Below are 26716 nucleotides of genomic sequence, written 5' to 3'. Positions count from 1 at the left end.
CTGTTTGACCCCAGATGTAGTTTGCAATCCCATAAAGACCAAGCCAGAGAAATAAGACACTTAGAGGCAGGGCTAGAATGTGTGAAGGGGCAGGACAAAGAGAAAGCAAAACAAGTCCAGAGCTGGAGACATATTTCGAAGGCCCAGAAGGAGGTCTGCAGCAGCAAGAGAAAGTTATTGGAATGATGTGATTATCAGAATCAAATGACAGGTCAGAAAACACCATCCATCTTGTCACCCCCTTGCCCTGATACACAGCTTAGTAAAGACCATACCTCCCCCTCTATTCAGCCTTTCCTCGCACTTCTAACTTTCCGTCTTCTTTGATCTTCTCCAAATGAGACAGACTTCCATTCTCCCCCGAAACCCTCCCTCTTTCTTCCCAGCCCACCTCAATATGCAAACATTGATCCCCATTTCTTGACCTCCACATCCCTCTCCATCCTGTAGCCCTCGAATCACATCTCCGCACTTTCCCTACAATTCTACTTCATCCCATGCACATTGACCCACTTAAATACTCCAGCTTTCTCTGGCCCTTTCAAATATGCTGATTCCCACTCCTCTCCAAAGGCAATCCTCCACTCCTGTGCTTGTCAGCCTCTGCCTCCCATACTTCATCCCATTCTCATTGCCGAGTTTCCCCACAAACACTGTCCCAATTCCCAAACGCTGTATTAGCCTCCTTTCCTCTGCAGTGCTTTCCAGCATCCTATCTCAACGCTTCTATATCCATCTTGGCTCCCCAAATTACTCATCTCAGCAAATACCCTGACATCCTAATCTCTATTATTATACTCTGACTTCAAATTATTCTCCCCCAACAAAATAGCCAAACCTCTACCCATTCCTCTCCATCCCAATGTGATTGTTTGGATACTGGCCGTTCCCTTCCAACACCCTGACCTCCATGTCCTTTTTCACCCTATTAACATCCCGGGTTCTTCTCTCCTATCTCTCTCCAGTCTACTCAGGTATCCTAAAACACAAGCTGCCCATCTCTTCCCATTAATTAATTTATTCAGTAACTCAGTTTTATTGAGTGACTTTTATGCACTAAGAACTGTGAGGCTCAAAAAATAATGCTGAGAAGGCAGGGTTTCTACACTCAAGATGCACAAAAGGATTACATCTCCCTATTATATACGGTCCCTGCACCAAGTAGTCTCCTTTAGAACATCTCACAATTACAATTAAATGATCATTTGCGCCACAACTTGATTATTGCTTGTTTCCAAGCTACAAGACAGCAGAGATTCTGTCTATTGTTGTATGCACAATAAATATTTGTTGAATGAAAAGAGCACAGTGCTAAGGACTCTTAAAGACATTAGCAAATTTAAATTCTCACAGATGGTGTATAAGGTGAGAATTATTCATCTCATTTACAAGTGGCAGTATGTCATTGAGAATTAAGAGCTTGAATTCTGGAACTAAACAACGGGAGTTCAAATCCTGCTTCTCCATTTACTGTGTGACATTAGGCAAATTACTGAACCTCTCTGGTCCGCAGTTTCTTCAACTTTAAAATGAAGACGGTCACTTCATACAGGTTATTTTAAATTCTCAATTAGTTAATACACGCGAAGGGCTTAGGGCTGAATTTGACACATACTGTACACTCTAAGGTAATTAGCAGTTATTTTTACAAATGAGAAAACATGCTCAGGAAGATTAAGGTACATGCCCAAAGTCACAGAGCGGGTTAAGTAACACAAGTTGGTAGAACCAAGACTTGAACCCAAGTTTTGACATCAGATTCACCCATCCTTTAACCATTATACAACAAAATATTTGCTTTTCCTTTCAACATTTCTTCCCAATACCCTAACTTTCATCATTCTCCACGTACTGTATTCTGTCGGATACCAGGACACTCGTAAGGACACCCAAACCGTCCTTTATCCCTGCCATTCCCCGCAGACACTTGGCACACCCCTGCCTCTCCCTCCTCCTCCTCCTCCTCCGGGTGGCAGGACCCCCATCCTTCTCGGAGCCGCACCCAACGTCCACACCTCCCCGCAGTCTGGTTCTCCATTCCCAACCGCCCCCCACCCCCATGCCCACCTTCTCACTTCTCATCCAAACCTCCCTCCTTCATCCTCCTCCCCACGCCCGTTCCGGCCCTCCCCTCCTTCTCATCCAATCCCAATTTCCAGGCACACGCCCCCGCCCCCGGATCCGTCCCGAGCCGTCCCACCCCACGCTCGCTCCAGGCCTTCCCGCCTTCGTCGCCAGCCCCCACCGCTCCGCCCGATGCCGGAGAACGGCCTCGACCCGGCCTGGCACTCACCGCCGAGGAGCCGATCCGAGCGGGCCCGCGGGACGAGGCGGGGCGGGAGACGCGCAGGTTGTTCCCTTCAGGCGTCCAGCGAGGCGGCGGCCATTTTGTTGTGTTGTGCCGGTTGCCCAGGGGCCGCGCGCGCGGTGTGGGCGGGGCCTGCCGCGGCCACGCCTCTTCTGGAGCCGTTGAGTGGGCGGGGCACGGCTTCCCGCCGCCTTTGCCGCCCCGAGCCGTGGCGCCCTTGGCTGCCTGTGGACGCGGGTCCCGTGGGAGGCGAGCTTTCCTGCTGCAGTCGCCGACTAGCCCATCTCCCTTCCCTGGGGCGAAGCCGCAGCTGCCTCACGCCAGACCTCGGACACGCTCCTGGTGGGCTGAGCCGGAGGCCGACCTGAGAGGCCGACTTAACGCAGTCGCCGTGCAACCGCCCTTTCGGTGCTGGCCGCAGCTTCTCCTGGCGCGGCCTATTTCTGAGGCGAGGGCTCTCCTTCAGGGACCAGTCAGGGAGCGAGACGGGCCCGGGAAACCGGGCAGCGAACGGTCTCGTGCGCTGTGCAGAATATTCCTCCGGTTGGGGACCGAGAAGCAAAAGCAAGCAGCCTCTGAGGAGACGTGGGTTAGGGCTTTCCTGAAAGTGCTACGTTTCACCACATGCATTCAGCATTCATTTAAGTAGAATTTGGCGGATATTGTGAATTAGGAAACATTCTCAAGAACACCTTCCTCCCCCCCAGCCTCCCACTCCCCTGCTCGTACCTCGAACCGTGTCACCAACAGAGGCTGCACCGTCTCCAGAAATCTCCAGAGCAGTCACTACCTCTCTTTTACCGTAATCTTCGAATCTTGTCTGCGCAAAAGACCAACATCCCGGCATAATCTTTAACTTCGTTATGACCTCCTCCCCCCCCACCCCCACCCATCCCTAGTTCTTAGGCATTTGCTCACAGATTCTTCCTTCCTCAGAGTTCATGGTCCATCTTTGTAACACTTTTAGAAATTTCCCCCATCTGTGCCTCGTTTCCTCCTCCACGAAATGGGATAATCACACCTGCTTCCTACAGTTTTCCTGAAAATTACACAAGTTAATGCCCGTGAAAGAACTTAGAAAAGTGCCTGTTCCACAGTAAGTTCTCAGTATGTTTTAGTTATTTTATTATCAGGCAAAGGTTTCCCGGAAGAGGTGAGCCTGAAAGAGGAGAAGAATTTAGTCAAGGTGTGGGAGAGTGGGGGAAGAATTTGCTTGGCAAAGGGGAACAGCTTGTGCAAACCCCAGGAGGAGGGAAAAAAATAGCTTGAAAATCAGCTGATTGTTAAGTAGGTCATTATATTTAATGCAAAAATCTGGAATGAAAAAGCTAAAAATAAAAAGAAGAAGAAGAAGAAGAAGGTGGAAGAGGAGCCATATTATAAGCCACACCGGGCCCTTCTAGTTTTTCAAGTCAGGTGGATTCACTTCAATAAGAAATTCAGGTGACTTCCAACAGGGGGCACTATTGCCTTCACATTTTCATGAATGATGCTTCCCCACCTGTCTCCCGCTATTTATGCAACACAGAAGGAAGCCCTTGGAGTTGTTGAAAAGGTGAAATTCCTGGAAAGCTCCAGGTTTTAAATTTAAGAGGAAGAGGTATTCATTTTTTTTATTGAAATTAGGTTGAAATTAGCTTGGAATAATAACGTGCACGTTGCTGAATTTCTGTTCGGTCATTTTGTTTGTTTGTTCGTTTATTTTGACACTCCTTTCTTTTTCTTTTCCCCCAGAGAATTGGATTTATCGCGTAACCTCACTGCTATGCCTCACAGTCTGCAACGATATTCAGGTGGGTTCCAATATCAACACATGGTGTGCTGGTATAGTTCATTATCAATGTTATCAGTAGCCACCAAAAATATACACAAAGTCCAGAGGATGGTGCGAAACACTTTTCCTGTGGGTAGTCTCTCAGTCCATATCCAGTCAGCCTTGATGGGTACTCTCCAGTCCCTTATTGCCAATTTTCCTCCTTCAACCAGATACAGTGCCCTCTATTAGTGTCTAGCATGAAGGTGTTGGACAGACCTTAGGCCTTGAAGATGTCAGAGGGGAAACCTTTCTCTAGGTAATTTGAATATTAACTGCCTCTCTTAGCATGCTACAGGAACCTCCCTCCCTAAAGCAAGAGTGAAAATTGGAAAGGAGTGAGGGTAACTCATTCATTCCACGCCAATATGTATTTATCTGATAACATGAAAAAGTTGTTTCTCTTCTGAGTTGCATTTACAATACAAATATTAGCCACGGTAGAATGACTTAGCTGTCCCTCGGTTCTTTCCCAATGATAGCAAAGTTATTCTGTTTGTTTGAACTTGCCTCATGTTATGAAACCCAGTTTAATCATTTGGCAAATTTGCTTTAGAGGAGAATCAGACTAGCTGATCAGACAGGGACGGCAGCTTCCATTACTGCCATTTCTGCCTGTGACTTTTGAAAGTTAACTAAATTACGGATGTATTTTTAAATAAATGCTTGTTTGTTTTTTTTAATCTCACAGAGTAAGGTATAATTTGCAATAGAAAAACATGTACTTTGTCTAAATGCAAATTTTGCGTTAGACACCTATGAATATTGATATGTGAAAATAACCTAACTCTATACAATAATGTACAATGACCTGTCTGCAAAATACCAAATTCGTTGGGCTTGGTTTGCAAAACTGTTGATCATCTTGTCTCAATGTAGTGGGTTCATTTTTTGTTTTTATTGTTGTTCATCTGTCCTTGGCTTTCCTCTCTATTCATTTTTCCTATATATATTAAAACCCTATTATGTGCCAGATCTGTGGGAATGCAGTGGTGAACGAGATAGTTTTTACCCTCAAAAAGATTGCAATCTAGTGGGAAATACAGAAAAGTAAGACACTCTGATAATGGAATAGAATTAGAGACTTGGTGGTGTTCCACTAAAGTTCTAATGTGAATTTGTGTATGGGTTGAATCCAGAATGGGAAGGACCTGTAATATCCAGTGATTTATAACAACCCCATCCAGGTTAACCTTGGGCTGTTTCCAGTGCCAAGGTTGGTAAAGACACCGAGACTTGAAGAATTTGAGGCCTGCTCTGTGAGCTCAGATCTAAAGGCCAGTAACAGGCTTTTTGTGCTCAGGTCCAAACCAGACCCACTCAAGCAGATCCTGAACTCCTCTGTCTCTGAATCATACCACCTGAATCCACACTATTATCTATCATATACCTATTCAGGGTTAGAGTGGCTTTCCCGTGTGACCAGAGAATATTTGAGACCAAAACAGCCTCCAAATACTATTGGCTTGTATCTAGCTTTGAAATATTTTAAGCTCTAAATTCCTGTAACTTCCTTTTTTAAAGCTTTTGTAAGTTAACATTTTGAATTTCTACAAAAGGGAAACCCTTTCAGAAGCATTCCAGCTATAGATGAAATGCTCAAGTTAGCAAATTGCCATTTTGCCACCCTCAACATATTTGATTCAAAGATCATCAATAGGTATTAAAACCATTACGTGAAAGACAGTTGGGGAATAACATATTCACTCAAGATATCGTGTACAGATATCAGCAAAAGGGAATAAATTCAGGATAGCATTAGAAAAGGAAGTGAACTAGAAACAAATTTCTAGAAGAAGGAAAACAATGTATTTGTATTGCCAGGTGAATCAGAGATGAGCAAGATTAACTATTCATGTAAAACTTTCCCAGATTCTTTTCAACAGATTTATAGAATGTAAGAACTAGAGAGAATCTCAGGTTTGGTCATATCCTCTAGCTAACATCCTTCAATTTACAGTTAACATTATCATCTTTCAGTCTTAAAAGATAAAGTTATTTTCTTACCTAGAATTGGCCAGGTTCTAGTGTTAAGTCATTGGCTGAAGGCTGCCTGGGAAGAGCACAGCTTGAAAGCTAATGTGGGTCTTGAAAGCATTGACAACTGGAAGCTGTTAACTAATATGCTCCTTGAAGCTGGATGGCAAGCTCTTTCTTTTTATGTTTATTTATTTTTGAGAGAGAGAGAGAGAGAATGCGAGAGCATGAGCTGGGAGTGGGGGGAGGGCCAGAAAGAGAGGGAGACACAGAATCGGAAGCAAGTTCCACAATCTGAGCTATCAGCACAGAGCTCGACAAACCCACAAACCATGAGATCGTGACCTGAGCCAAAGTCGGACGCTTAACTGACTGAGCCACCCATGCGCCCAGCAAGTTCTTTCTTTAAGGGAAATCCAAGCAGACCATCTTCATGGTTGCCACACTGCTGTTGATCAACCAAAGATACCACTCTGTTGCCAAAGTGCCTATGTGCTGACGGAGTTGGTGTCTGATGATAAGTGTGCTTCTGTACTGAGGGAGGAGTCTCCTGAACCAAGAGGTCCTGGCCTCTTGTCATTATTTCTTTTTTTCCCCTTTATGTCCTTAACAGATATAACTGACTCTTTCTCATTGTTAATGCTGATCACTACTATGTAAAACCAATCAAAAGCATACTACTGAGCTCTTCTTGTCTCTCAATTCCCCATGGAGACTTAAACAATTTCAGCTAACCTGTTATTGGGGTTTCCTGGGAACTTAAGCATAGGCCTATTGAAGCTGAACCCAAGGAAAGCCAGGATGACAATATGTATTGTCAGAGTCCTCTCCCCATCTCCATGTAGACTGATGCAGGAACTTGAACTCCTCTTAACTTCCTCTTATAATGACTTCTGAGGACCTCCTTAGTAATTATGCCTTAGATGGCCCTCACTTAGGGTGACACTTAGATTCCAGCTCATACTCTAAAAAGTAAAGTAAAAGAGACCAAACTAATCTTAGAAGATGGTCCCATAGAAGAGAATCTACTTCTAGTACGGTGATTCTTAGCTTTGGCTACATATTTAATTACCCGAGGTAATGCCTGCCCACCCCACCCTATTCAGAGACCTTGATTTAATCAGACCAAGGTATGACCTAGGACTCAAGAGTTTTTAAAACTCCCAAGGTGATCCTGATGTGCAGGTAAGACTGAGAACCACTACTCTTGGTGGTGGTGGAAGCCAAAGAAAGGAGCATCATTTGACAAAATCAACATGTGAGTTCTTCGATTTGTTCAATTCATCTGTTCAATGAATATGGCAAATATGACTCAGCCCTGCCTACCAGATATGACTACATTTCATTAAGGCAATGCAGACAAGTAGAATATAAAACGAGATTGGCAGAATTGTATAGGAAGTGTTGAAATCAGTAAGAATGGGTTGTAAAGGCACACACAGAAAGAGGCATTTATCCTTTTCAGAGTAGATCAAGGAAGATATCTTAGAAAATAGGGTTTGTAAGCTGAGACCTGAGGACAACCCGTGGAAGTTAGCCACATGAAAAAGTTGAGATGAGCATCTAAGGCAAAAGGAATAGGTAGCTTGTGCGAGGACCAAAGATATTTGAGAGAGCAACTTGAGGAAACCAGAAGTTCATCAGCAGGGCTAGAGCACAGTTGGAGCAGTAAAACCGTAAATTAGGTGCCACAGCCAAAGGGGCTCAGATGAGCCATGTTAGGTGTTAAATCTGTAGATCAGTTTGGGGCATATTGCAATCTTAACAATATGAAGTCTTCCAACTCATAAGCATGGGATGTCTTTCTATTTATTTAGGTTTTTTTAAATTTCTTTCAACATGTTTTATAGTTTTCAGAGTATAACTTATACTTCTTTTGGGTTTTTCCTAAGTAACTTTATTTTCTTTGATGCTATTATAAATGGAACTGTTTTCTTAATTTCAGTTTAGTCATTGCTGCTATATAGAAATACAATCTACTTTTGTGTATAGATCCAGTGTCCTACAACCTGGCTGAACCGATTTCTTAGTTCTAATGGTTTTTTGTTCGTTTGTTTTTTAAGTGGATTCCTTAGGATTTTCTAATACAAGATCATGTCATTTGAAAATGGAGATAGTTTTACTTCTTCCTTTTCAATATTGATGCCTTTTGTTTATTTTTCTCACCTAATTGTCCTGATGAGAACTTCCAGTATAATTTTGAATGCAAGTGCTTTTTCCTGATCTTAGGAGGAAAGCATTCAGTCTTTCATCATTTAAATATTATGTTAAGTGTGGATTTTTCTTAGATGCTGTTATCAGGTTGAGGAAGTTTTCTTCTATTTCTAGCTTGTTGACTTTTTTTTTTTTTTAAATCATGAGAGAGGATTGAATTTGTCAAATGTTTTCTTCTGCATCTGTTGAGATGACCATGGGTTTTGTTCTTCATTCTGGTGTTACAGTGTTTTACATTAATTAATTTTGGGATGTTAAACCAACTTTACATTCCTGGGATAAATCCCACTTCCTCATGGCTTATAATCCTTTTTATATGCTGCTTAATTTAGTTTGCTTGTATTTAGTTTGTAGTATTTAGTTTGTAGCATTGTTGAGAACTTTTGCATTTATATGTATAAGTGATATTGTTCTATAGTTTTCCTATGATGTCTTTGGTTTGGGTATCAGGGTAACACTGATCTGATAGAATGAATTGGGAAGTGTTCACTCCTCTTATATTTTTTAGTAAGAGTTTGAGAAGAATTGGCATTAATTCTTCTTTATATGTTTGATAGAAATTCACCAGTGAAGTCATTGGACTTGGGCTTTGTGTGTAGTTTTTAAATTGCTAATTGAATTTCTTTACTTATTATAGGTCTTTCCTGATCGTCTATCTCTTCTTCAATTTTAGTAGTTTATGTATTTCTAGGAACTTTTCTATTTCATCTGTTTTTTTATTTCATCTGTTAGCATACAGTTATACATAGCATTCCCTTATAATCCTTTCCATTTCTGGAATATTGCAAATAATGTCTCCTCTTTATTCATTATTTTAGTGAACAAAAATTTAGTGAATAAAAATATTTAGTGAATAAAAATTAAAAAACTCTGACAATACTTTTTTCTTGGAGAGCTTAAAGATTTGACTAATTTGTTGATTTTTTTGTTTGTTTGTTTGTTTTGGTTTTTTTTAAAGAACCGACTTTTGGTTAGGTTTGACTTTCTCTATTGTTTTCCTATTCTAGAATTCCAAATCTAATTGGTGTTTTTTCCTTTCTTCTACTTGCTTTGCACTTAGTTTTCTCTTCTCACTGTCTTAAGATGGAGATTAGGTTGTTGATTTGAGATCTTTCTTCTTTTTTAATGTAGATGTTTACAGTTACAGAATTTCCTCTAAGCACTGCTTTTGTTGCATCCCATATATTTTGGTATGTTGTCCTCATTTTTATTCATCTCAAAGTATTTTCCAATTTCCTTTGTGATTTTTTTTCTTTGAACCATTCGTTATTTAGGAACGTGTTGTTAAATTTCCACACATTTGTGGGGTGCCTGGGTGGCTCAGTCGGTTAAGCGTCTGACTTCAGCTCAGGTCATGATCTCATGGCTTGTGGGTTCCAGTCCCACGTCAGACTCTGTGCTGACAGCTCAGAGCCTGGAACCTGCTTCAAATTCTGTGTCTCCCTCTCTGCTTCTCCCCCACTCACACATTCTCTCAAAAATAAGTAAACATTAAAAAATTGTAAAAAAAAAAAAAATTTTCCACACATTTGTGAATTCCCAATTTTTTTTGTTATTAATGTCTACTTTCACTCCACTGTGATCAGAGAACATATTCTATGTAATTTAAATTCTTTTAAATTTATTGAGGCTTGTTTTATAGCCTACCATATGAGTGAATGGAGAATGCTTCTTGTATACATATGTCCTGGTCTGATATGATATAGTCACTCCAGTTTTCTTATGGTTGCTGTTATATATCTTTTTTTACCCAAAACCTATTTGTATATTTGAATCAAAAGTGTGTCTTGTAGACAGCATATAGTTGGGTCTTGTTTTTGTAAAAATCCAGCCAGACAATCTTTACCCTTTGATTGTGTAATTTAACCTACTAACATTTCATGTGATCATTGATATATCTAAATTTATATCTGCCACTTTACTTTTTGTTTTCTATATATCATGTATTTTTTGTTTCTCTATTCCTCCCTTATAGCTTTTTTTAAAACATTAAATGACTATTTTCTAGTGTTAGTTTTAATTCCTGTAATTTTACTCTATTTTTAGAAGTTATTTTCTTTTCTTTTTTAATGTTTATTTATTTATTTTGAGTGAGAGATCGGGAGCATGAGTGGAGGGGGCAGAGAGAGAGGGACAGGGAGAATCCCAAGCAGGCTCCCTGCTTTCAGCACAGAGCCCAACACAGGGCTTGATCTCATGACCTGAGCCAAAATCAAGAGTCAGATGCTTAAACAACTGAGCCACCCAGGTCTCTAGAAGTTATTTTCTTAATGATTTCTCTATGGCTTACCATAACTTATCTGAATCTACTTCATATTTATGCTAACCTAACTGTACCGATACATAAAAATGTTGTTCTCATAAGCTTTCCTCTTTCTCCTTTTTGTGCTGTTATTATACTTCGTGCCTAAATATATGTTACAAACACACCAATGCTTTAACATAATTATTACCTTATAAAATATAAGATTATTAAATAAGCTGAGAAGAAAAAACAAATATATATTTGTAAAGTATATTTACTTTTCATTTAAATTTGATGTGTCAGAAGTCTCATCACTCTCAAAATGCATTATTTAATTTTCTTTTGCAGGGTATTTATTACTATATTTATCATAAAGAAAGAAGAGATTGTAAAACATATAAGTATAGCTTGAAGAATAATAACATATTGAATACTTGCATATAGGGCACCCAGGTTAAGAAATAGAAGCTCTCTGTGTGCCTGTATGTACCCATTCTTTATATGGTGTCCCATCCTCTTCCCCAAAAGAGGATGACTTTTATATTAATAATCCTTGCATATGAATAATTTCCTTGCTTTTCATTATAGTTTTACCAGGTGTATGTTTATCCTTAATTTGTATAATGTTTATTTCTGAATAACTGAATAGAAAGCCAAGTATAGTTACTAAGGAAAAGTCAAGATTGCCATTAGTAGATGAAGTATTCCTAGAGTAGATAGGTGAATAGTTTCTGGGTCACAACCTAGTTTTATCTCTTGAGAATTTACAAGAGCCACTTTGGGGAATGTCTGTGCCTGTGTACATGGTAAATGTAGTGAGTTATGATAAGCACAGAAGTTACTGCATTTGGGCGTCTGGTTGGGGGTAGTGTAGATCAGGAATGGAGAGTAGGAATTTCATCAGAACAAACTGCAACAAGCCAAGTACAAATAAGAATCTGGGTCAGGTTCACCTGGGCATTCTGACTTCAAGTGAAAAAGATGATATAAGAGCAGAATGGGGGCGCCTGGGTGGCTCAGTCGGTTGAGGGTCCAACTTTGGCTCAGGTCATGATCTCACAGTTCGTGGTTTGAGCCCCGCATCGGGCTCCGTGTTGACAGCTCAGAGCCTGGAGCCTGCTTCAGATTCTGTGTCTCCCTCTCTCTCTGCCCCTCCCCTGCTCAGGCTCTGTCTATCTGTGTGTGTCTCTCTCTCAAAATAAATAAATGTTAAAAAAAATTTTAAAAACCCAGCAACATGGATCTGGATGATGAAAATCCTCAACAAATCTGTCCCTTGAGTCTCAACTGCTACAAGTGTTTGGATTTCCTGTACATCTTGTGCATAGCTGTCATCCTGGACTTTCCCTTCACTATCCCATTGAGAAATCCTTTTGCCTCAAGCCTGCATTGGACCTTCTGCATATCTTTATTTTCTTGGTTTATACTCTTATTTTGGTAGAGCACATTCTCCTAGCACATTGAAGTCAGATATATAGGAGGCAATTTTTTTTAAAGCCTTGCATTTCTGCAAATGTCTTTATTCTACCCTTAACACCTCATGGATGGTTTGATTGACTGTAGAAACTAGAAATAATTTTCCTTTAGAAATTTGAAGGTATCCCTCCATTGTCTTCTTGCTTCCCTGTGGCTATTGAAAGTTCATACCATTCTCCATTCTAACTCATAATCCTTCTAACTCTTAATCCTTTATATGTCATATTTCTCTCTGTGTCTTTCTGTCTGTCTGTCTCTCTTTCCTTGGAAACTATTAGGATCTATTTCTTGTCCTCAGTGCCTCCAAAGTTCCAGATGATGTGCCTTGGTATCAATATATTTTCATCTTTTTACTTGGCCCTTGGAAGGATCTTCTAATCTGACAACTCCCATCCTTCTTTTCTGGAAAATTTTCTAAATTATTTCACTGATAATAAGCTCCCTCCTATCTTTCTGGAGCTCTCATTTCTCATTATTCAGCTGCTGGGCCTCCTAATCCTCTTATTTTATCCTTCTTTATCTTATATTTTATCCTTTTTTCTCCTATTTACCATCTCTTTGCTTTTTTGAAGATTTACTCAACTTTATATTCCAGAGTTTCTTATATGTTTTTAATACCTAAGAGCTCATTTTTTTCTCCGAATGTTCCTTTTGTATGGTATCCTGTTCTTGCTTCATGATTGCAATATTTTCTCTTTTTTTATGAGTATATTAAGGGAGGTTTTTTTTTTGGGGGGGGGGGTAGATGAATAGTCTTCTTCACTTTGCATAACCTGTATATCCTCCAAGTTTTTTTTTCTGAATGTTTCAATCCTTGTCATATATGTTAGAAGCTGTCCTAATTTTTTGATATTCTGTTGTAGAGCAAGGAGATCTTTAAAGTTGTTGTGAATGTAGTAAGTTTAAGATGCTAATTAGATATCCAAGTGTAGGTTATGAGTAAGGCAATTAGATATACAACTCTAGGGCTTAGGGGGGTGGTCCAGAGAATGAAATTTAAGTGCGTTGGTGTATGTAGACAGTATTCAAATTCATGTGATTGGATGAGATTGCTTAGTGGGTGAATGCACATTAAAAAGTAGAAAAAGGCCCAAACCCTGGGGCACTCCAACATTCAGATATCAATTGGAGATATAAATTTGGAAGCCATCAGTGGTCTTTGAAATAATGACCTTCCAGGGGTGCCTGGGTGGCTCAGTCAGTTGAGCGTCTGACTCTTGATTTCAGCTCAGGTCATGATCCCAGAGTCATGGAATCGAGTCCCCCATTGGACTCCACACTGAGCATGGAGCCTGCTTAAGATTCTCTTTCTCCCTCTGCCTCTCTTCCCGCTTGCACTCTCTCTCTCTAAAACAATTTTTTTTTTAAATTAAGAAATGAAATAATGACATTCCTGTTTGTGGAAGAAACTAAGGGAATTACAGATTTCCATGGGAGCTTAAAGGAGCCAAATAACTCAAATGAAGAGCCTACTGAATTCTGTATCTTTTTTTTTATTAAAAAAAATTTTCTCTTAATGTTTATTTATTATTGAGAGAGAGAGAACATGAGCATGGGAGGGGCAGAGAGAGGGGGAGACAGAATCCAAAGCAAGCTCCAGGCTCTGAGCTGTTAGCACAGAGCCCGATGCAGGGCTTGAACTCAAAAACCATGAGATTATGACCTGAGCCAAAGTCAGATGTTCAACCAACTGAGCCACCCAGGCACCCCTGTATCTTTGATAGAGGCACAAGTAAGTACCTTCCTCATTCTCTCCTTAAATACTAAAACATACAGCAATCTAGTGATTCTCAACAAGAGACCATTTTGCCCTGCTTCCCATCAGGGGACATTTGGTAGTGTTGGGGACATTTTGTGGCCGTGACTAGGAAGAAAGTTCTGCTGACATCTAATGGGGTTGGAGGCCAGACATGCTGCTAAACAGCCTACAATGTACAGGGCAGCTGCCCATTATAATCACTCTGCCCAAAATGTCAGTAGTGCTGTGGTTGAGAAGCCTTGAGATAACTACCTGTGTAATTTCTCTTCCCATTTGTCACGAGGTTGGGGGGAGAAAACTCTGAAAGTTTCAGTATTAGGGAATATTAAATGTATGTGGCCTATTTAGGTTTAAGAAGTACTGATAATAGGGGCACCTGGGTGGGTCAGTTGGTCAAGCATCAGTCAAGTGTCCAACTTCAGTTCAGGTCATGATCTCATGGTTCATGGGTTCGAGCTCTGCATCAGGCTCTGTGCTGACAGCTCAGAGCCTGGAGCCTGCTTCAGATTCTGTGTCTCCTCTCTCTCTGCCCCTTCCCTGTTCGTGCTCTGTCTCTCTGTTTCTCAAAAATATATTTAAAAATGCTTAAAAGAAAAGTGATAATAGTGTGAAATTTGACCTGACACTTTTTTCGTTCCCGATCTTTGTCATTGTATTTGTTCCTTCTTAGTAATCATGTGAGTCCATGCATGGGACTGAGTACAAAACGAGTAACACAGATTGTCCTTTTGTGGCCCAAATTTTGAACCTATATGAGAAGAAGATATATATTAAATATGCCCTTGAAATAAAGTGATTTTTCCTTTCAGATGGCTTCAGTAACTGAGATGGTTGGCCAAAAATTAAAACAAAGCTAAAATTAGTCTCATCTCTGATGAGAGTGTTTTTGACACTGTTGGTTTGAAAATGTTCTGGACTGGATCTATGCAGCTACAATCTTAAGGTCTTTTTACATTAAATGATCCTTTTCAATACATTGTTGCTTACTAATTTTCCTATCATTGCTCCTGCTTGACATGGTTTAGAACTCAATCAATGGTTTAAATATTAGCTTACAGGCCCCTGTTCAAAAAAATGTGTTGCAACAACATGTATGTCAGTAACATCACTTCATGAGAGAGTTCATTAACTACTCACACAAGGCCATTAGTCCCGACAAAAGTATAAAGTCTAACATTATAGCTATAAAACTCTTGCTTATCAAAATCTAAAACTGTTATGATAGAACAGTTTTTAAAGTTGCTGTTGTGAATGAACATTTGACATCTCAGAATTTTATCAATTTCTGCTTGCATTTTACCGTAGAGAACATTTTCACTAATACTTTGCATAAAAGTACTACCTATTATTTCCATGGAACAAAGAACAGTAAGTCATAAGGAGATGGCAACATCCCCAGGGTCAGAGAAGCAATGCCGAAATTCTTTGTTTCCTGGTGCATACAAAATGAAATCCAGGCTCATTAACTTGGCATTCAGGGCCATCCACAACCTGCCCTCAACCTGCCTTTCAACATTATCTTCCTTGGCCCACCTTTTCATTCATTCATTTGGCAACAACTTGTTGAGTGTCTAAGTATCCTTTGGACAGTGTAATAAGTTCTGGGGTATATCCCCATTATATATGTTAGACCCAGTACCTGTCCTCATGGAACTTATAGTCTAGAGAGAAAAACAGTCAAGTGAAGATGCAATTACAAAACCCAATAACCTAACTACTAGCCACCCAATATACCTAGAGACTTGGCAGTTCAGGATGGGACCATTCGTGCAATTGAATGCAGACTTAAGGAAGCCTAAGACAGCAATAGCTTCATTGCTCCCTTGCCCATGCCCTGGTTGTCGACATTGAGGAGTCATTTCTAGTCCTAGAGTTCCCTGGGAACATTTCAGCATTTGGGGAGCTGCCTTGGGACTTTAGACCTGCTCTACAGTGGATCAGTACAGACCTCGTGGGCCGCATTCAACCAGACCCATTCCATGGAAGCCTCAGAACCACTTCCATATCTGAGACATTCTACATGAGATCCAGGATGATAGTCCCTTCCCATGCTCCTTAAAATTAGAATGTAGAGCCTGAGACAGGGAGACATTCCTTGCAAGTGAGTTTATTACAAGACTTCTCTCAAGAGAACCTGTAAGCAGTAAGGGAAGCTGCACGGGGCAGGGCAAGAAGTAAGCAAAGATGTGGTATCAGCTGAGGTCTAGCTTCACCCCGACCCTACCAGGGTGCTCTGTAGCATGGATGCTACCACGAAGTTGTCCCACCTTGAAGCAAGGAAGGTAGACTGTTGTGCCCCCAGAATCAATCAGTTATTGACTATGAACCAATCCCAGACAGAGATGTAACATCTCAAGCATTTCTGGGCAAGCTGTCATCTGTGGCTGAGGTGAATTACTTGGAGAAGGGGGCAAGTGAGAAACTTTAACAGCCAGCACTCAAGGTATCTATAGAATGGTTGCACCAAGCCCAGTAAGGGGGATCTGGTCATGGCATCAACTGCATCTACTACACCCAGAAAATGTGCAAGACCAGAGCAGCCTCCAAGAATTTTGTGTCTGTGTCCAGCTTTGAAACATTTTTCTAGAGACTCCCATTTGGGTGTCTTTTCTGCTTTACTCATCAATATCTGCTTTATATTTCAAATCCCAAAATTACTTGTAGACATTCAAAGGTTATGATTTAAATTCTTAGCTTTCCTTCTCAGTGATCCCACTATCTAATGTTAATAATTAACCTGAAGACTAATTTAACCAAAATTTTCAAGCTGAGTTCACAAAAAGGAGGACAATTTCCAGAAAGTTGTCAACAGCTTAATGCTACCCCAGGCATGGACATTTTAAGTGTAGTCTGTATTTTTTTCTACTTGGGAAAAAGTTGGGCACAAGAGCAAACGTAAGTGAAAAATCCCGTTTTCATTTGCAACGTGTTTTGGTTATGCTTTTATAGAAAACAGAACTCAATCACTGCCACATGAAATTAATTTTCTACTTCTGAAAACTCCAGGTTAGCTTCTTCTTTTCTCTATTGTCCAATGCTGTTACTCTGTTTTCTGTATGAGTACTTTGTGAACACCACATGACTTGTATTCAAAAACTTTGTATTTTTCCCAAGCTGTTACCTCTGGGGAAGGGTAACTTACTGATTGGCATTTTGATTAAAAAAGTTTCTTCAAAAGACAGAAGCATGATCCCTATTTGCATTTCTTATAGTGGACTCTATTACATACCCCCCCCCCCCCCCGCCCCCGGCTGCAACTGATCAAAACCACTTGGATCTGCCTCCTTGAAATCTCATCCTTTGGATACTTTCAGGAAGCAATCCTGGCTTCATCATAGATAATAAAACATTGAGAAATAAAATATATGTTATTAAAGATAAGAAACAGTGCTAATTTCAGTTGATTCTCCTAAGTGAAATGTTTTTAAAAAATTATGTTTTATTAACAGTCTGACTCTGTAATTTTACTTTTTCAACAGGTATGTTGTCTCAGCCCCTAAAGTATTCTATGTTGGAGCCTCTGAAAATGTAGTAATTCAAGTTCATGGATACACGGACTCATTTGCTGTGACCATTGCTATTAAAAGTTATCCTGATAAAAGTTTTACATATTCTTCTGGCCAAGTTAATTTGTCTCCAGAAAATAAATTCCAAAGCTCTGTAAACTTAACTGTATGTATTCTTATCATAGTTTCTTTTATATGCCAAGTGTTTCTTTATAAAACACACATTGATCCTTTTTTACATGTAGGTATAAAAATGTGTTACATCATACTATTAAGTGCATTGACTAGTTGAGAAGAGATAAGTGTCATATGTTTATATACATAAGTAAGTGGGAAATGTTAAGAATCTGCTTCTGATTTGCAGGCAATGTAAAGAAATGTAAAAGTGTGAATGAAGCAGATTAAGGTTATTAATATGAAAAGATTTGATGACATGAGGTGAAAACAAAATCAGCCACCACATATACCTGCTTAAAAAATTTCAAGATAAATACAGTGGGCGCCCCCCCCCCCATCAGCTGTTTTACTTTTTGTGGTTTGAGTTAACCATGGTGAACCATGGTGTCCAGAAGCAGATGATCATTCTTCTGATGTATCATCAGGTCAATAGTTGTCTAACACTATGTCATGTGTTTGCGTCATTCACCTCACTTCATCCCGTCACATAGGCATTTTATCATCTCACATCATTACAAGGAGAAGGGTGAGTATAGTACAGTAAGATATTTTGAGAGAAAAAGAGACCACATGTGTATAACATTTATTACAGTACATTGTTATAATTCTATTTTATTATTAGTTATGGTAACCTCTTACTGTGCCTAATTTATATACTAAATTTTATCATAGGTATTATGTATAGGAAAAAACAATATTTATAGAGTTTGTACTATCCACAGCTTCAGGCACCTAGTCTTGTAATGTATCCTCCACGGATAAACTGTACCAGAAAGAAATAATTAAATACTTAAATTTTATATATTCAGAGGGAAAAAATAAGAGGAAGAGAAACATAGACATAGATTTGACTCTGTTGATCTAAAAAACTCAAAGAAGTGAACGGAGAACAATTTGAACATTTGTTTTCCTGAATTATGTACAACGTTTTAACCTCTTTGTTCTACAAAATTAATTTTCTCCTAAAGTATATACCTATCATAGGCTTTTTGTACTTTCAGTTTGGATTTGAATCAAGTAAGTTTTTCAAACAGATTTGTGAACAACGTTCAAGGAAAATTAGAGACATGTCCACAACCCTTTTCCTCACCCTTTAATAGATATGTTCTATTAAAAATTGAATTTTGGAGTTCTCTTTCCCATCTTGCAAGATGGCGGGCGAAAAAGCTGAGAAGCCGGATGCTAAGGAGAAGAAACCTGAAGCCAAGAAGGCTGATGCTGGTGGCAAGGTTAAGAAGGGTAACCTCAAGGCTAAAACGCCAAAGAAGGGGAAGCCCCACTGCAGCCGAAACCCTGTCCTAGTCAGAGGAATTGGCAGATATTCCCGATCGGCTATGTATTCAAGAAAGGCCATGTAAAAGAGGAAGTATTCAGCAGCCAAATCCAGGATTGAAAAGAAAAAGAAGGAGAAGGTTCTTGCTACTGTCACAAAACCAGTTGGTGGTGACAAGAATGGTGGTACCCGAGTGGTTAAACTTCGCAAAATGCCTAGGTATTATCCTACTGAAGATGTGCCTCGGAAGCTGTTGAGCCACGGCAAAAAACCTTTTAGTCAGCATGTGAGGAAACTGTGAGCTAGCATCACTCCTGGGACCATTTTGATCATCCTCACTGGGCGCCACAGAGGCAAGAGAGTGGTTTTCCTGAAGCAACTGAGCAGTGGCTTGCTACTTGTGACTGGACCTCTGTCCCTTAATCGAGTTCCTCTGCGTAGAACACACCAGAAATTTGTCATTGCCACCTCCACCAAAATTGATATCAGCAATGTGAAAATCCCCAAACACCTCACTGATGCTTACTTCAAGAAGAAGAAGCTGCGTAAGCCCAGACACCAGGAAGGTGAGATCTTCGACACGGAGAAAGAGAAATACGAGATTACAGAGCAGCGCAAGGTTGATCAGAAAGCTGTGGACTCGCAAATTCTGCCAAAAATCAAAGCCGTTCCTCAGCTTCAGGGCTACCTCCGCTCTGTGTTTGCTCTCACGAATGGAGTTTACCCTCACAAATTGGTGTTCTAAATTTCTTACAAAGAACCTAATTAAATAACAGATCCATCAAAAAAAAAAAAATTGAATTTTGTTCAGTGATTGTCATTTTTAACAGACATTAAATCTGGATAATTTTTTGAAGTAATTGTTTCAAACTAAATTTGAGAAGAAACTGAAATACATTTTTTCAGGAACACCTCTGTATTTGCTGTTTTATTTTACAAAATTTTTGTTACAAATAAACAATTATTCAACTCATTTTCATAGCTACCTAAAAGATAAATGCTTTTGTTATCTTAAGATTATTATATAATATTCCTTCTTTAACTTTGTTTTTAAACAGATACAACCAAAAGATTTATCTGGAGGACCAAATGCAGTTTCATATGTATATTTAGAAGTTGTATGTGATCATTTTTCAAAAGCAACAAAAATTCCACTCCGCTATGACAATGGATTTATCCTCATTCAGACAGACAAATCTGTTTACAATTCACATGAGTCAGGTATAATAGAGAGGGAATCTTAATTTCTGGGGGGAAAAAAAGTTGGATGACCTAATTAATGGTATTGAGACCAATGGATTTTATCTTTGGGGGGGGGGAATGGAATTAATTCCCAAATTTATACCATACACAAAACTAGAGTTGACAAACTAAAGGTTAAATTTTACATTATAAAAACAAAGAATCAGCAAAATATGAATATAATTTGGAGGTAAGGAAGACCTTTCTTAGAATGATACCAAGTCTCCTTTTAAATTCTTTTTTTAATTTGAAGTGACGTATTATAGAACTTAATACAAGAGGCTGAATTTTAACTTGAAAACAATCTCATGTTTATTCTCAATATCCTCTTCTTTTACGAATAGAATTTCAATTTCACATTAACGTAGAAAATTGTGAACCAAATTACAAAATGCACCTAGCAATGTTTGTCTCCCGTGTTTCTGTTCGAAACAGCTTTAGTCTTCTTCCGGTAAATTCCCTTTTAGAAATTATCTCAAGGGAGAGAAGGCAGGTGAAGTAACGGGTATATTGAATGCTGCAGTGCTTTCTGAATTGCCATTAAAGATGATGGCGATGGTGATGATGCTAATTAGGTGACCGAGGATGGAGGTCACCTCCATAATTTTAGCAACAGTACAAGCTCCCTGCCAGTACACATTAACTGCTCTTTAGACACTCAGAGCTGTTTCTTGGAAGCCTGTTGCAAAAATCACTGCGTGTCTAAGGAGAGATGAGACTCTCCCCCTGCTATGCATTTAGGTACTTCATTACACCTTGAGGTATGCAGATTCTTGCCTGCATTTTTTCTGCTAGAGAATGCTTCACTGGGTCTGTTGACACAAATAACCACTTATGTTCCTCCTCTATTCTATAATAATTTCAGATACCAGGGAGCTGCAGTCTTTCTTATCTATCAGTGGTTAAAAAATACAAAAAGTTAATGGGGCGCCTGGGTGACTCAGTCGGTTAAGTGTCCAACTCTTGATTTCCGTTCAGGTCATGATCTCATGGTTTGTGAATTTGAACACCTCATCAGGCTCTGTGCTGACGGCATGGAACCTGCTTGGTATTCTGTCTCCCTCTCTCTCTTCCCCTCTCCCGCTTGCTCTGTCTCTCAAAATAAATAAAAATAAACTAAAAAGAAATAAAAAAGTTTGAGTGAAAATACTCAGTAAGTTGAATCATATCTTAAGTACATAAAGAGGAATATTTAAAAGAACCCATTCAGGAAATTTTTGGTAAAAGAACATTTTTTTATTTTTTCACTTTAAAGTTCACATCCAATATTCTAACTCATCTTTTCCCTTTTTTTTTTTTTTTTTTTTTTTTTAGTAAGCTCTATGCCCAAAGTGGGACTTGAATTGAATTCACGACCCTGAGATGAAGAACCACGTGATTCTACTGACTAAGCCAACCAGACACCCCTAATTCATCTTTTCCTTTAAACTAGGATTTTATGTTTGGGGTTTCTAAATTTTAATCTAGATTTCATGACCCTCATGTTATAGGGTTATTAATGATATTGTCAGAGCATTTAAGAGTTGAACAGAGTTTCTAATAATGACAATTTTTTTTTCTTGTAGTAAAAGTTAGAATTTATTCATTGGACGAAGACCTAAAGCCATCACAAAGAGAAGTTACCATAACTTTTATAGTGAGTATGCCTTTAATTTAAATCAAATTTTAACCTTGGCATTTTCATTATATGAATAGTTTTCCTTACTATAACACAAGTCAAATGTGGCATTAATTTATTCAGTATTGTATAGAGGCAGGCATTTATTTAGCACCTGTTGTGGGTGCAACCTGGTAATCTTATGCTTCTTTTATCCTGATTGCTAATTTTTGTGTATAAATTAAATAGTGAAATATATTTTATATGGCCCCATTAAAAAACACCCTTTAGTGACTCCATCTCCAAAGTGGATGTAGTTAATTAGTTTGTATCCTCTTGCCATCTGTGAAGAAGCATGGGCAGATGTAGTGAGGGTTCTAGAAGTATAAATTGTGGTACCTTGAGATGTGCATGGCATGCAGTATATCATTACAACAGTCTTATGCAATCAACATAATCATTTCCTTTTTATGGAAGAAAAGGCTGAGGGTTAAAGAAGTTAAGTAACCACTGAGATCATACTGATACTAATGAGTTGAATCAGGATTCAAACCCAGGTCTGTCTGTCTCCAGAACCTTAGCACTTAGCTCTCTTGATTTGTTTGGGGGATTATGGGATGTGTCTTTCTGTGGATATTTGAGTTTAGCCAACCTGACAAGCATACATAATATGGTAAACCAAGTAAAGGATAATGTATTGTCAATAACAGGCCAGCTTGAACAGGAGGCAAAGCTAGAGACGATTACTAAATTATTCTAGAGGGACTTCTGAAGGGACAAAGCCTGGTCCTGCGCTGGTTTTAATGGAAACCATGGAGAGAGTTTGATAGAAGTGGGATGGTGTCTCAGATGTCATGGAGCCAGGAAGAAGCACAATGTGGAGATGACCACGACAGTGGCTTGGCCACAGCAGACTGACCCAGAAACACTTTAGGGAGAGACAGTGACCACAATGAAGCATTATTTTACATGTGGGGACTTGCGGGGGGACAGACAGACTCAAGTGAACCTGTTGAGATTCTTCACAAATCCCATCATTCTCTTGTCAGAGGTCCCCCTGGAGGTAAGACATTGAACAGGTAGAGGCTGCTGCTTTGGCATGCCCTGACGTGTTCAGGTTTGATCTTGAAGAAACATGGAGCCAAAGAAGCCTTGTGCGCATGGCACAACATTATGAAAATAGTGTTTGAAGATTATCCACAAGTCCTGTTCAGGAAGAAGGGTGGTGGAAAAAAGCCTTGCTGGGAGTTGCTTAATGTATCTTAAATATTTACTATACTACTTACACACCTGTTCAAAATATGTTTTTTGTGCCTTAGAAGTTAGTCTTTCTTAACAAGCCTGACCAGGTGTCATCACCTCAATGCCAGGCCAACATTGCATGTGCTTAATTTCAACAAAGTTCCTTAGCATTTACTGAATATTTCTATAAGACTGTCAACCGCATGTCATGTTTATGTGTAACTTCGGTACTTATAGTTGTTTTAAAAAATAAAACTTGCTTTTCTTTTCACTCAAAGGATCCAGCAGGGTCAGAAGTTGCCATGGTAGGAGAAAAAAATTATACTGGAATTATCACTTTTCCTGACTTCAAGATTCCATTTAATCCTAAGTATTTATTTTATTTTATGCAGATAATGGGTTTTTTTTTATTGAATAACTGATCTGTGTAGTTGCTGAGACCACTATGTACAGACACAAGAGAAGGTGTTTTATTTCTTGGTCTCTTCTTACATGAAAGTGAAGGGCAATGTGTTTAAAAACAAGTGAATTTTCATGAAATCCTAAGTATTTTAACTTATTTTGGGGTAAAGTTGTTTCTCTTAAAAGCAGTGGAGGTGTCTGGGGTAATTGAACAGTCTGTGGAACCATTTATGTGTGACTGAAAGGTGCTGATGTACACAAAGATTTGTTCTGGCTATCCTTATCAGGCCCTATTGAGTATCCTTCCAACAGAAAGGAAGGTGGAGCCTGCTTGGGCTCTTGTGCATTGAGGCAGGGGGCCTGATGTAATAATGCCAGCTGTAAGCACCAAGCTAGTCTGCTGTATTCAGTTCAGTGAGCACCTTTTACAACAAAGTCCAGGCAGTAGACACTGTGGGAGACAGACCCTACCCCCTAAATGCCGAGAGTACAATAGAAGAAAGAAAAAAAATGTACAAAAGGAAGATGTCCGCTAACATGTGTTTAATATTCTATAGTAGATTTGGAATTTTCTCTGACATTTATTCCCAGAACTTGGAAGATATTTTGAGATCCAATTTGAGAGTTACATTGCATAATGTCTTGAAAATGTAACACCTCAAAGCGGTATTTTACTGCAGTAAAAGAACTGACATTTATGGATCCTCTACTGTGTACCAAGCACTCTGCTAAGTTCTTTCTTATTGCCATTTTCAAGATAAAGAAATTAAGGCTCAGATAAATGTTTAGGCCTGTTCAAAACCACCCGACTTTAAATGGTGGACCTGAAATGGGAACCCAGATCTCTCTGGCCAGGTTCTTCTGTACTCTTTCCTTCTACCACACTGTCCCTCTAAAAGGAATTTCTCTCTGGCCTCAGTTGTAAAATTTTCAAAACTATATATTTGTACCATTTTGGTAAGTTTCACCTGATCAAATGGTCCTAGAAATGTACCCTTGACTTTCTGGCATGTTATATAGTGTAACATGTATTAATATGTTTAAACTTTAAGCTTGGTTCATCAAATGAAAAAACAATGCCTTTAAATGAAAAACATTTTCTAGCTAAATACTATGATATACTAGAGAGTGAGTCAGTAATATGAAAATAAATTTCAGTATATTTACAACTCCACCCAAAATGCATATTTTTGTTTATAATTTTAAAACATCTTTCAAAAATAGTCTATTAATTAGGTGGTGCATAAATCTGAAACTGCTGTCAGGGTCGTCTAAACATGAAGTTGTGGTCAAGGGTTTTGGAGCCAGAGTAACAAAGTTTGAATCCCAGTCCCACCACCTACTACCTCTGTGTCCCTGAGTAAGTTACTTCACCTCTGTGAGCCTCATTTCTCTGATGATAAAATGGGGATAATAATATAACTTGTTCTATGGTATTTTTTGAGGATTGAATGAGTTAATACATGTAAAGCTCTTAAAACAGTGCTTGGCCTATACTAAGTGCTCATTTGAATGTTACCTACAGTCATTGGATGAGTTAGAGATACATTACTTGGTGATACTTAAAGTTTTAAATGTATTTCTTTCACAGATACGGTTCATGGACAATTAAAGCTAAATACAAAGAGGACTTCACAACAACAGCAGTTGCAATGTTTGAAGTTAAAAGCCATGGTAATTTCTCATAAGTTACTGAGATTTCCAATGTGTATTTTTGAAAACTGTTCTCAATAATTTCATAGACTAAAGACTCATTAAAGAATAAATACAGGGCAGTGAGGAGTGGTAGACAGAAGTGGACTGGGGGACAGAAGACCAAAGACCTGGGGCTCTTAGTCTGGCTCACCTCAATTCGGTCACTGAACGCTCTGAACCTTGTTCCCTCGTCGTTATTCTGCAGAGAATCAAGTCCTGTAAGGAAGTAGGATTAGATAATGTTCTTGCAAGAACCATGGTTCTCTGACACTCTTAAGGATCATCTAGTCTGACCCCCTTGTCTGAAAATGAGGCCGGGTGAGGAGGGTCAGGCCCAGAGAAATGGGAAGACTGGTCTAGGTTTCACAACCACTTTGTCCAGGCCGACAAGGAGAATGGCACCTCCGACTTAGCCAGTGCTCCTTCCCATCAGCTGTAAAAATCAATGCTGTGTTTGGAAAATTACAATGTTTAGAAAAAAAATAAAGTATAACTTACTTTGGAAATATTAATTGTACTAATAACTAACTTATTAATAATTCCTTCTGTTCATTTCTCATAGGGGCTAGATTATTAATTTGTATGCTCTTATGTAAATTTCCTTTTTTTTTTAAATATGAAATTTATTGTCAAATTGGTTTCCATACAACACCCAGTGCTCACTCATCCCAACAGGTGCCCTCCTCAATACCCATCACCCACCCACTCCTCCCTCCCACCCTCCATAAACCCTCAGTTTGTTCTCAGTATTTAGGAGTCTCTTATGTTTTGGCTCCCTCCCTCTCTAACCATTTTTTTTCCTTCCCCTCCCCCATGGTCTTCTGTTAAGTTTCTCAGGATCCACATAGGAGTGAAAACATATGGAATCTGTCCTTCTCTGTATGACTTATTTCACTTAACGTAACACTCTCCAGTTCCATCCACGTTGCTACAAAAGGCCATATTTTGTTCTTTCTCATTGCCATGTAGTATTCCATTGTGTATATAAACCACAATTTCTTTATCCATTCATCAGTTAATGGACACTTAGGCTCTTTCCATAATTTAGCTATTGTTGAGAGTGCTGCTATAAACATTGGGGTACAAGTGCCCCTATGCATCAGTACTCCTGTATCCCTTGGTTAATTCCTAGCAGTGTTATTGCTGGGGTAGGTCTATTTTTAATTTTTTGAGGAACCTCCACACTGTTTTCCAGAACGGCTGCACAAGTTTGCATTCCCATTAACGGTGCAAGAAGGTTCCCGTTTCTCCACATCCTCTCCAGCATCTATAGTCTCCTGATTTGTTCATTTTAGCCACTCTGACTGGCGTGAGGCGATATCTGAGTGTGGTTTTGATTTGTATTTCCCTGATGAGGAGCAACGTTGAGCATCTTTTCATGTGCCTGTTGGCCATCTGGATGTCTTCTTTAGAGAAGTGCCTATTCACGTTTTCTGCCCATTTCTTCACTAGATTATTTGTCTTTTGGGTGTGGAGTTTGGTGAGCTCTTTATAGATTTTGGATACTAGCCCTTTGTCCGATATGTCATTTGCAAATATCTTTTCCCATTCCGTTGGTTGCCTTTTAATTTTGTTGATTGTTTCCTTTGCAGGGCAGAAGCTTTTTATCTTCATGAGGTCCCAATAGTTCATTTTTCTTTTAATTCCCTTGCCTTTGGGGATGTGTCAAGTAAGAAGTTGCTGCGGCTGAGGCCAGAGAGGTTTTTCCCTGCTTTCTCCTCTAGGGTTTTGATGGTTTCCTGTCTCACACTCAGGTCCTTTATCCATTTTGAGTTTGTTTTTGTGAATGG

General features: G+C 39.3%; 3 protein-coding genes across 9 annotated transcripts in view; 2 read left to right on the top strand and 1 right to left on the bottom strand.

Moving 5' to 3' along the window:
* Nucleotides 1-2384, bottom strand: part of CNTRL (centriolin) — an 83753-nt gene extending 81369 nt beyond the window's left edge. For 3 of the 4 annotated variants that reach the window (XM_049628037.1, XM_049628056.1, XM_049628048.1), the window contains exon 1: nt 2294-2383. The gene's annotated coding sequence lies outside the window, so the exon portion shown is untranslated. Of the gene's footprint in view, nt 1-2293 lie in introns of all 4 variants that reach the window. The other variant, XM_049628041.1, reaches the window with a different exon arrangement.
* Nucleotides 2242-26716, top strand: part of LOC125920897 (complement C5-like) — a 57073-nt gene continuing 32598 nt past the window's right edge. The window contains exons 1-7 of one of the 4 annotated variants that reach the window (XM_049628120.1): nt 2560-3404; nt 4043-4101; nt 17663-18001; nt 19807-19969; nt 21556-21626; nt 23108-23199; nt 24823-24905. In XM_049628120.1, coding sequence (XP_049484077.1) covers nt 17921-18001; nt 19807-19969; nt 21556-21626; nt 23108-23199; nt 24823-24905 — 490 coding nt within the window. In that variant the 5' untranslated portion in view covers nt 2560-3404; nt 4043-4101; nt 17663-17920. Of the gene's footprint in view, nt 3405-4042; nt 4102-16583; nt 16688-17271; nt 17465-17662; nt 18002-19806; nt 19970-21555; nt 21627-23107; nt 23200-24822; nt 24906-26716 lie in introns of those variants that run through there. The other 3 variants (XM_049628115.1, XM_049628104.1, XM_049628110.1) reach the window with 3 other exon arrangements.
* On the top strand, nt 18594-19526 carry LOC125920920 (60S ribosomal protein L6-like). Its single transcript, XM_049628128.1, is given in 1 exon segment — nt 18594-19526. A coding segment is annotated over 1 exon segment (867 nt). The 5' UTR covers nt 18594-18626; the 3' UTR covers nt 19494-19526.

Source organism: Panthera uncia, chromosome D4, assembly GCF_023721935.1.
Source record: "Panthera uncia isolate 11264 chromosome D4, Puncia_PCG_1.0, whole genome shotgun sequence".
In the NCBI taxonomy this organism is placed as follows: domain Eukaryota; kingdom Metazoa; phylum Chordata; class Mammalia; order Carnivora; family Felidae; genus Panthera; species Panthera uncia.
This window is presented reverse-complemented; position numbering and strand designations above follow the sequence as displayed.